At 45.3% G+C, this 11,026-nt stretch overlaps 1 protein-coding gene across 1 annotated transcript; it reads right to left on the bottom strand.

The window, feature by feature from the left end:
- Positions 1 to 4,398: 4,398 nt before the first annotated feature.
- On the bottom strand, positions 4,399 to 9,434 carry LOC311016071 (uncharacterized protein). Its single transcript, XM_084013565.1, has 5 exons — positions 9,333 to 9,434; positions 6,837 to 7,481; positions 5,634 to 5,964; positions 5,354 to 5,529; positions 4,399 to 5,274 (listed from the first exon to the last, which is right to left on the bottom strand). Exons 2-5 carry the CDS (start codon positions 7,451 to 7,453, stop codon positions 5,037 to 5,039), a joined length of 1,362 nt encoding a protein of 453 aa, XP_083869691.1. The 5' UTR covers positions 7,454 to 7,481; positions 9,333 to 9,434; the 3' UTR covers positions 4,399 to 5,036.
- Positions 9,435 to 11,026: the final 1,592 nt, after the last annotated feature.

The following is an 11,026-nucleotide window of genomic DNA, read 5'->3' as shown; positions in this document are numbered from 1 at the left end:
TGCTTTAAACTGTCTGAATAAATACCATCGTACCTCACTTTAATATTTAAACACCAATTCAATTTGCTACTAAGATGACTTTAACACTTAGCTGTAAAATTTGACCTTGAAAGCTTGATTATGAAGCTAACTTCGTTAACAGCTTCACAACATGGATGGATCCAGATACAGTAAGGTTACTGCTCTGCCACTTTATTGTGTTCACCAGATCCACCTGTCGCTCCTCCACAGTCCAAATATGGTCACTTCCTTTCACCAGTTGTTGTTTCTCTGTAATTGCTGGAATTCCAACTAAAAGTTAAAAGGTGATAATAGTTCAATGTTGTCTCAACAACTTTTTCCAGTACGCAGCCATGGTAATATTCATATTTGGATAGTTGTTGTTGTAATTTCTCATTTGGTCTGGAGAAAGGAAGGAAGCTGCTTTGTCTCTTGTTGGTAAGTCAGAAACTAATTGTAGATTTGGGTTTAGGCATTGTGTGTGTAAAGCTAGTGGTAACATTTAGTCTAGTATTGATAGCTTGTTGTTGAACTTCTTGTGAAGCTGTCTATGGTAAGTGAGCAATCAGCTTGTTTGAAGCCAGCTCACCTGTAGTGAATAGACTTGATTAGAGGGAAGGAGGAGCCACAGTCAGTACTTGCGGTAAATTGAGCACTTAAAAGGCTGTCACTACAGCGTCAGCTGCAGCGTCGGGCCATCAGAACGAAGACAGCTGAACAAAGACACAGGGAGTCTATCTGTGGGAGTCCACCGAGGAAGCCCATTGAGGTAGGTATAACATCTCAACCCCCCCCCCCCCCCCCCCCCCCCCCTCGCAGCCATGTGTCTTATCCCAGTCAGGACATCGCACTGGAGAAGATTTTACCGAAGTCCCTTCATTCGAGGCTGTAACCCATCCAATCTCTGCTACCCACCAATCTCCACCGGTAAGGAACTTGAAGTACTAGGGGGGCTGTGGAACTGCCAGTCTGCAGTCAAGAAGGCGGACACCATCTCAGCCTATGCCTCCCTGCAGTCTCTCCACTTCCTGGCCCTCACAGAGACCTGGATCACCCCAGAAAACACTGCCACTCCAGCTGCCCTTTCAACTGCCTACTCATTTTCACACTCCCCAAGACGAACAGGGCGAGGAGGAGGAACTGGGCTCCTCATCTCACCCACATGGTCCTACCAGGTCCTTCCTCTCGACCACCTACCCCGATCTACGCTTGAATTTCACGCCGTCGCTGTCACCATTCCTTTCAAACTCAACATCATAGTGATCTATCGCCCACCCGGTCCTCTTGGTGACTTTTTGGATGAGATGGATGCCCTCCTGAGCTGCTCCCCTGATGATGGCACACCGCTCGTCGTCCTCGGTGACTTCAACATCCACTCGGGAAAGCTGCACTCATCTGAATTCATCGACTTCGTTTCCGCATTTGACCTTACGCTCTCCCCCTCTCCACCAACTCACCGGGCCGGGAACCAACTTGACCTTGTCTTCACAAGATCCTGTGGCATCTCGGCAATCTCTGTTACCCCGCTCACCGTGTCCGACCATCACTTTGTGACTTTCTCCCTCCCCATGAAGCCCACCACATCCCTCCCCTCTACGCCTCGAATGGTCACCAGCCGCCGCAACCTGAAATCCCTCACTCCCTCCGCTCTCTCCTCAACTGTTATCTCCTCGCTCCCATCCTCGGAACAGTTCTCCTTAATGCCTACTGAGGAAGCCTCCTCTATCCTGATGTCTTCACTCGCCTCTTCTTTGGACACTCTCTGTCCCCCAATCGCACGACCGGCGCGATCATCTCCCCCCCCTCCCTGGCTGTCTGAACCTCTGCGAACCAACAGATCATTGTTGCGAGCGTCAGAGAGAAAATGGAAGAAATCGGGACAGCACGAGGACCTTGCTCACTACCACCTCCTCCTCTCTGACTTCACCTCAACTGTTTCGGCAGCTAAATCTGCCTTCTACCTGGCAAAGATCAACTCTTCTGCCTCCAACCCCAGGAAACTCTTCTCCATGTTCTCTTCCCTCCTCACCCCTCCTACCCCTCCGCCCCCTTCCTTCCTTACTGCCGATGACTTTGCAACTTACTTTACCAAGAAAGTAAATGACATCAGCTCATCATTCACGCCTATTCCCTCCCAGAAGACATCTCCCCCAACTCTCAACTCGGATGGTCTTACCAGCTTTAGCCCCCTCACCTCTGAAGACGTTCACGCACTTGTTACATCTAACCGTGCCACCACCTGCTCCCTTGACCCGATTCCCTCCTCTCTTCTCCAGGACATCTCACACGACATCTTGCCATTCCTCACCACCCTGATCAACTCCTCCCTCACCTCAGGTGTCATTCCAGCGGATTTTAAGACCGCTATCGTGAAGCCTCTCCTGAAAAAACCCACCCTTGACGCTACTGACATCCAAAGCTACAGACCTGTATCTCTTCTTTCATTCCTCTCTAAAACCTTGGAACGTGCTGCCTACAACCAACTGTCATCCTATCTCTTGCGGAAGAACCTCCTAGACCCTAACCAATCAGGATTCAGGACTGCCCACTCCACTGAGACGGCCCTCCTCACTGTGACCGAGTCCCTGCGAGACGCCAAAACATCATCCAACTCCTCCGTTCTCATTCTCCTTGACCTATCTGCTGCATTCGACACAGTCAACCACCAAATTCTCCTCTCCACTCTGGCTGAACTTGGCATAACCGACTCTGCTCTCACCTGGTTTACATCATACCTGACAAACCGCACCTTTCAGGTCACATGGAATGGCTCTATGTCCAAACCCTGCTCTCTGGACACGGGTGTCCCTCAAGGCTCAGTATTAGGACCGCTTCTGTTCTCACTATACACCAGATCACTAGGTTCTGTTATCACATCGCATGGATTCTCCTACCATTGCTACGCTGATGACACCCAGCTGTTCCTCTCTTTTCCCCCGTCCTCTGACACTCACATTGCAACTCGCATCTCGGACTGTCTGGCTGACATCTCTGTCTGGACAACTGCACATCACCTCAAGCTTAACCTGAATAAAACCGAACTCCTCTTCATCCCAGGGAAAGACTGCCCTCACATGGACCTGTCGGTCACTGTTGAGGGCATCACAGTATTTCCTTCCTCAACTGCGAGGAACCTGGGTGTAATCCTCGATGACCAACTATCCTGCACCCCCAACATCACTGCTGTGGCCCGATCCTGCAGATTTGCCCTCTACAATATCCGCAGGATTCGGACCTTCCTCACAAAGGATGCAACGCAGCTCTTGGTCCAAGCACTGGTCATCTCCCGCCTTGACTACTGCAACTCTCTCCTGGCCGGACTCCCGGCCTCTGCGATTAAACCATTGCAGCGTATCCAGAACGCTGCAGCACGCCTTATCTTCAACCTACCCAAATTCTCCCACGTGACCCCCCTCCTCCGTGACCTCCACTGGCTCCCTGTTGCAGCACGCATCCAATTCAAGACGATGACACTGGCCTTCAGGGCCATCAATGGAACGGCACCTGCCTACCTTCAAACACTGGTCAAACCTCATGCCCCGAAGCGAGCACTCCGCTCCTCTACTTCAGCTGGCCGGCTGGTACCACCATCGCTGAAATCAAACAAATGTCGCTCAGCAAAGTCCAGACTCTTCTCCGTTCTGGCGCCTCAGTGGTGGAACGAACTCCCGACCAATATCAGGACAGCAGAGTCATTTGCCATCTTCCGAAAAAGGCTCAAGACTCACCTGTTCAGACTTCACCTCGACTCTACATAGCATGACCCACTAACACCCTCCCTCGACCCCCCCCCCCCCCCCCCCACGCAAAAAAAAAAAAAAAAAAAACTCGGATCGTAGCACTGTTACTCTTGAAGTACTACTTTACTCAGATGAGGACCTAACACTTGTTCTATTTTTAGCTCTTACTGCATCGGCAATGATACGTCGTGGTTTCTTTGTTTCCTTCTTTTGACAAATGTACTTATTGTAAGTCGCTTTGGACAAAAGCGTCTGCTAAATGACCTAAATGTAAATGACCTAAATGTAAATGTAATTAAGAGTAGTCATTTTCCACCAGCAGATGTCGCCACAGACAAAACATTGCCCAGCATTCTTGTAAATATGGCAAGGTTTGCCTGTCTTTGTGACACCTGTGACCCATTTGAAAGCCATCTCTTAAAGGCAGAGTATGTCATTTTGAAAAACCACAAAGTCTTTGACGATGAACGCATCACAATTTTTTTTTTATGTCGCAGCATTTTATTTATTAATTGCTATTGGTAGGCCTATATGCTACGAGGATTTAGATAGATAGATAGATAGATAGATAGATAGATAGATAGATACTTTATTGATCCCGAAGGAAATTCAAGCATCCAGTAGCAATAACATACATAGAACATACATTAAACATAAAATAGAATCTATACAGACAATATAATCAAACAAGGCAAAGAAAATACATAACATTAATGAAAAGAAAGTTTGATTATTGATGTCAGGTGTGGTGGAACAGGGCTGCACGGTGTTGTAGGTATGTCACCTCACAGCGAGAGGGTCCCGGGTTCGAATCCTGGGTAGGGTCTGGGATAGGTTAATTGATGACTCTAGAATTGCCCGTACGCGTGAATGTCATTCTCTACATGTCGGCCCTGCGATGGACTGGCGACGTGTCCAGGTCCCTGCCTTGCGTGACCCTGAATAGATGATGGATGGATGGTGTGGTTGAACATAATATATGTATTGCTTAGACAGTACTTTTGCAGAAATTCCCATTAGTTTGTCATCCGACATAATAATAATAATAATAATAAAACTTCATTATTTCCCATTTTTATCCTGCAGACATTTCAAAACAGATGTTATTTGGAGATAATTTAGGAATTCAGAATTATTCATCCCAAACTGTGTTTTCAATACATTGAAAGACATATTTCCACTTTTGGTCACATATTGAAACTTCCACTAAACTTGATTTCAAATCATCACATCCGTGATATGCGTCCTGTGTATAGTTTGACTTGAAGTTTGGAACCGGCTGTTCCCAGCCTCCCATCACCGTGCATCGGAACTATGCGATGTCAGCAGCCCCGCTCTCCTCAGCACCATGCTCACACTGGGGCGCAGTTTGCCCGCAAAGTCCCACAGCCGCCTGTCCAAGTGGATCTCGTCCGGCGGCGGCTTTCTCTGGGGAGTGGTCGGGGAGTGAATGATCAGACACACGTCCGGGGGAACCATGTACGTCGTTCCAAACATCTTGAGTATTCCATGTACCGAGGTCTGCTCCACTGTCCTGTGACACAGAGCATTCAGTTCATAAAATGCGTTAGCCTGGAGGAAAAGTGTATCAAATTCACTCATAGTCAGCCTACCTTGGTTGAACTATCATCTTGCGGGGGTGGAATACGTTTTTTTCGGGGTCTATCCTGTAGATACGCTGCAGGAGATTAAAACCCGGCACCCCTTTCCATTGAGGCAGAAGACCCCATTTGCTTTCATCAAAGGGTCTCACTGGAAATACATGGCTGTCAATGTGGAACATCCCCGCCTGCAGAAAGTGAGGCACAGAAGTTGGAAAGACAATAAATGATAAATGTGACTAATAAGTTTCACTGAACGTTGCTCTGAAATGCACAGAAAAAGGAGCCCTACGTCGGGATGCTGCTGTTGGAGCGCGTCCATCAGAGACATCAGGTCGTTGTATCGGTACGGCATTATGATCTCATCGATGTCGTTCAGCAGGACGTAGCGCGAGCGCTCCATGGATCTGTAGATGCACTCGTTGAGGGCGGTCAGCTGGCCGAAGTAGTGCACGTCCCCCCCGCTCGCCGAGAAGCTCCAGCCACTAGATGGCTTCAGATGCTGCTTGATGTTCCAGGGAACCATCTCCACGAAGCCCTCTTGGCTGTAGCTCTGCAGCAGGCGGTTGAGGTCCGAACCGCAGCTGGTGTTGTAGATCACCACCCTGCCTACACCCAGTAACCTGGAGCAAGGGAAAGGTTTCATTCTCTGGTATGTTGTAGGTTTTTTTTTCATTAAATGTTTTACTTTTTTAATTTGTGTGAAGTGAAAGTAGCTCATATTATTAATGCAATATTTCTTTTTCACTAGCAAAACGGAACTGGTCGTCACAATGCTGTGGAGAAGTCGCCAACTTCTGCTTGCACTGGCCGGAACCACAAGTTGGTCATCCCAGTTTCCCAGCTTCTATTGTTTTAGAAGTTGAGACCTGATGTCAGCAATAATTCTTTGTGTTGATTTTAATAAAACTCACTTCTCTTTTTTTCAACAAACTAGACATGATTTTTGCATAAATGCTAGCAAAGGTTGTCGAGATGTTGTCAGAATCATGTTAAGTTGCAAACTCCAACATCTTGTCTGCTTTGTCATACGCGAGTTCAAGCAGGGCGGTTCTTTGGACAGAGCCAGGCTTGCAGTTTCCCGTGTTTGCTCTAAGCTAAGCTAAGCTAAGCTAAGCTAAACTAAGCTAAGCTAACAGAGCCCTGGCTGTATCCTTATATTTCTTATGTATGTATTCTCTGTACTGCAAAAAAAAAATAAGAAGCATGTAAGCAACAAGTGATAACACAACTTTTCCCCCTTCTTCATTTCCATTGGCCTTCTTCTACAACATAACATATCTTGTTATACACCACATTCACCATGGTGATGCAGCCCGCCCTACCTTCCCTGCACCCAGAGCCTCCTATGTGCTCCAATACAAGAAATGATCACAGTAACAGAGACACATGTATAACGTGATGCAATCCAGAGGTGCTGCAATAAATGGCACATTTACACATCTTAAAATATCTTGTTGCAGATGACATGGGAGTATGTGTTGCTGTTGCTGACCTGTATATCTCCAGGGTCTGTGCAACCTGAAGCACGTTGTTGTAGTCTCCAAACATGCAGGAGATGCAGACCGTCAAGTTAAACTGGAACCGTCTCTCCCCCTTCCCGTTGCTCTTCTGGTTTCTAATAGGAAGCCAAGTCTGGTTCAAAACCCTCCCTCTGCTCTCAGTCAGGAGAGTGACATGTGAAGCGTTGCAGTTTTCAGGAATCTGACACATGACATCCGTAGTGGTGTAGGGAAAACCAAAGTGGTCCGAGTGTTGTAAAATTGTCGCCGGAGGTGTTGTTCTCCATAACTGGCCCGCACAGCAGAAAACACAGTAAAGGGGTTGGATGGAGTCCCTCTTAAATATGCCAATGATGCGTATATCCAAGCCGGTCACTCTCTGGTCCATGAAGGCGGACACCAGCAAGTGCTTGGTATTGTTGAGGGGGGTGATGGTCCGCTCGGAGATCCGCAAAGGGCATTCGTCCGGGGGTGCACGCGGCTTTGGGACGGCCCTGTATGTGTGTGCGTCCGTGGGTTTTCGTAAGAAGATGTAGACGATGTAGATGAGGGTGGCAATGAAGAGGAGCGATAACGTCAGCTTCTGACTAGATTTTTTAGCCGTGTCCATCTGGCCACAGACGACGTAGATTCCCGACCTGCGAGAGAATTAGGAATCAAACTTCAGATGACACATTTTAGGAACAAAGAAAACATGCTCCACTAAAGACCTTTAGAGGTTTAACATGGGACTCACAACTGACACTTACTGTATCAACCTATTCTGCCATGTCAAGGAGGTGTTGTAGGACCAGTTTGATTTGGTTCGTGTGTCGTAGCAAATTCTTTAGAATTCGTAGCCTTTGTTTGGTGACAACTTCTTGTTAAGCATGTCTCTACACCAACCTCCCTTGTCGTGCAGTTAAGCCCACCTTGGTTTGTTGTTATCCCATGCAGAATAAATAAAACCTTTATTTTTGTGTAAGCAGTCTCTGGTTCCAGTTTATTCTGGGTCCATATTGAATAGCACTTGGTCACATACACAGGGTTTTTTTTTTAATATTAATTTATAAAACAGGCACTCATGTTTCTACAGTGCTATAAGTAGCCATTACAATCATGGAATCATGTTGAAAAGATGTCTATTGATCAGTGGATTTGTACACTGATTTGATCTGATGAGCTGAACACAACCCTGACTGATCTTAATTCTGAACGAGTATTGTTGACCTCGACATGCTGGGTTAAATTAACAAAAATTGACACTCACCGGTTTCAGTTACTGGACTAGCAGATCAGGCTGAAGCGGACTAGAATCCAAGTGCTTAAAAGTCCATTCAGAGAAACTACAGTATCTATGCAATCATCTGCCTCACCCGTCCCTGTAAGCAGATTAGAATGGAGCAACATGTGTTTTTTACTACGGCAATTGTTTTTACAGTTTTTTGAAAAACCTGTTAAGACGGTGACTAAAACCCTGTTCAAGGGCCAGACTCCATGAACGAGAACGGAAAGCTCAGAGTGAAAGCAGCTGAGGCCACCCTTTGTTTGCTCGATTTGGTATGTTCCTTTTTAAATGTCTAAAAGCATGATTTGAATTATTAAACTGTACAACAATGAAATAGTATTAAAATGAATTATTAAAATGATTAATTCTTCTAGATTCTGCATGTTCTAATTGCTTGGAGTGATTGCATTATATGCACATCAGTCAAGAAGCAAGGCTAAAAGCAGAACAGAGGTGTTTTTCAGTGGGTTCTTTAGTCCTTTTACAAAATAATAATATGATTTTTCCAACCACTGTTTTCCCCATACTTTTTTAGTGTACTTCTGTTTTATTTACTGGGCAATTTGTTATTTCCTTTTCGGGTTTCCTGCCATGTCAAGGAGTGGGGACGTAAAATAGAGTAGCCATGATGAGCCTCAGGTGTGAATTTGAGTCGGGAATGGGAGGGCTCAGGTGGAGTCTGCCAGCCACGCCCACAACATGATTCCCACGTTCAGATTACACCCTGCAGTTGACGGACCGGTGCCGGACGACGTGTCTGGTTCACGGAGGAGATGCTTTTGGTGACACACTGAAATCGCATCCCGCTAGGCGAGTAAATCAGGCTACTTTCTGCTTCTATACTATTGTAGTGCAAAATGGATCCCGTTACAGCCAGAAGAGCGCTGCTACGTGTTTTAGTCATGCAGTCCCTGTATATATAACCACTGTTCCCAAACGCAATGAAACCTGTCCTTGATGTTTTGTTTACATCAGCTGTTTACGTGTGCTTTCACCGACCAATATGATTTTATTGGCAAGTCAGAGTCGTTTATTTGATTATGTATGCATGACGCGAAAAGTTGAACTTTTCTCAACATTTTTTTTCCACCCGAGAGATTCACAAGCGATGCAGCATAGTCAACGGAAAGGTACAGTGTGAACGCGTCCTCTAAACTAAACGAAACGCATGTAAACGCCGTTTACGCACCTGTGGATTTTTTGGGAAATAGCGTATACGCACCTGTAAATGACTTCATCCACGTTTACGTCTCCATGCCCTTTAGGTCTTCCTGGATAGATAGATGCATTATGGTGTAGGTGTCTGTGACCAATCAACGGCTTTGGCAGCTATCAGGAAGCGGCATGATCAGTGGCACGATACACGTATCCCCCCTCCATATCTTGAAATGTGGTATCTCCCAGCCCCCCCATGACGAGACGACGGAGGTCAGAGAGAGCTGGGTCATTATTGTTATCTATTGTTATATATTGTTATTATTGTTTTGCTAAGCTAATTAACTAAAATGAAAAGGAAGCAGATAACTTTAGAATCTTTTTTATAAAAAAAAAAAGAAAAAAAAAAGAGGCAGGTGATGGGTCCAATGTGCAGCGGAGGGAGGAGGACCAGGTAGTGAAGGCGGGATTCAGGCTGTTAACGAGGCTGTTAGCCACTCAGCACCCTCTTCTCCCTCCCTCTCCTATTTGCATTTGGACTTTAACAGTTTTAAGTTGACCTGGGATGTTCACGTGATATTGTTGCGATTACATAGTGAATGAAGTGAACAGACTGAGTGAAATTGTGTTTGTCAGAAAGGCTATTACTGCTCTCTAACCCTGCCACTGGATGCGTAACGGCGCATTTGACTGAATTGATTGATTGACGTGCGTAGTTAAGTGTTTGTGTCCATAGTTATGTTACTGCAGTCAAGCCAGCCTCCACTCGGAAAACCCCGGTCAAGCTAGCCCCCAGTCATTCTGTGGTGCCTGTTTATACTACATATTACGGTAATGCAGTCCAAGAACAGAATTCAGAATAAAAGCACAGACCTATGAACGCAATTTGCAATTTCAGTCTGTTCATTAATTGTTTAAGCGATTGAACTATTATTTCATTGATTGATTGATTGATTGATTGATTGATTTTGCATTTAAGGAATTCATTTATTGATTATTCACGTAAATCATTTTACCAGCCTCATTCTGATCACATTTAAGCCTTAGCAGTTGGAGGCCATGGCAATTAATCTGTGTGAATAATTAGTCCAACATAAAAATAAACACAATATCAGGAGCTTCTGATGAGGAATTTCAAAATAAAAGCCAATTTAATGGTCAAATATTTTCAATATATCCATTTGAATTCAGCTTGACATTACAAAGAAACTACCGGTTTCCACAGATTGATTTCACTTCAGACTGATAGTGGTCGACCTCACAGACTCACTCATATAATATCAGGAAGTTCTGATGTGGTTTTTCAAAATAGAAGTCCTCTGAAATGTCAGATATTGTCAATATTTTCCTCAAATTCAGATTTACATTAAAAGGAAACTTCCTGTTGTCACAGACTGATTTCACTTTAGACTGATAGTGGTCGACCTCAGAGACTTACTCACGTGATATCAGGAAGTTCTGATGTGGTTTTTCAAAATTAAAGCCCTTTGAAATTTGAAATATTTTCAATATTTCTCTTAGAATTCAGATTGATCGTGGGAGGAAACTTCCTGTTTCCACAGACTGATTTCACTTCAGACTGATAGTGGTCGACCTCAGAGACACACCCATGTAATATCAGGAAGTTCTGATGTGGTTTTTCACAATTAAAGCCCTCAGAAATGACAGATATTGTCAGTATTTAGATATGAATTCAGATGGATATTAAAAGGAAACTTCCTGTTTCCACAGACTGATTTCACTTCAGACTGATAGTGGTCG

This window comes from Eutrigla gurnardus (assembly GCF_963514095.1).
Source record: "Eutrigla gurnardus genome assembly, chromosome: 7".
Taxonomy (NCBI): domain Eukaryota; kingdom Metazoa; phylum Chordata; class Actinopteri; order Perciformes; family Triglidae; genus Eutrigla; species Eutrigla gurnardus.
Note: the sequence above shows the minus strand (reverse complement) of the source record. Positions and strands in the feature narration are given on the sequence as shown.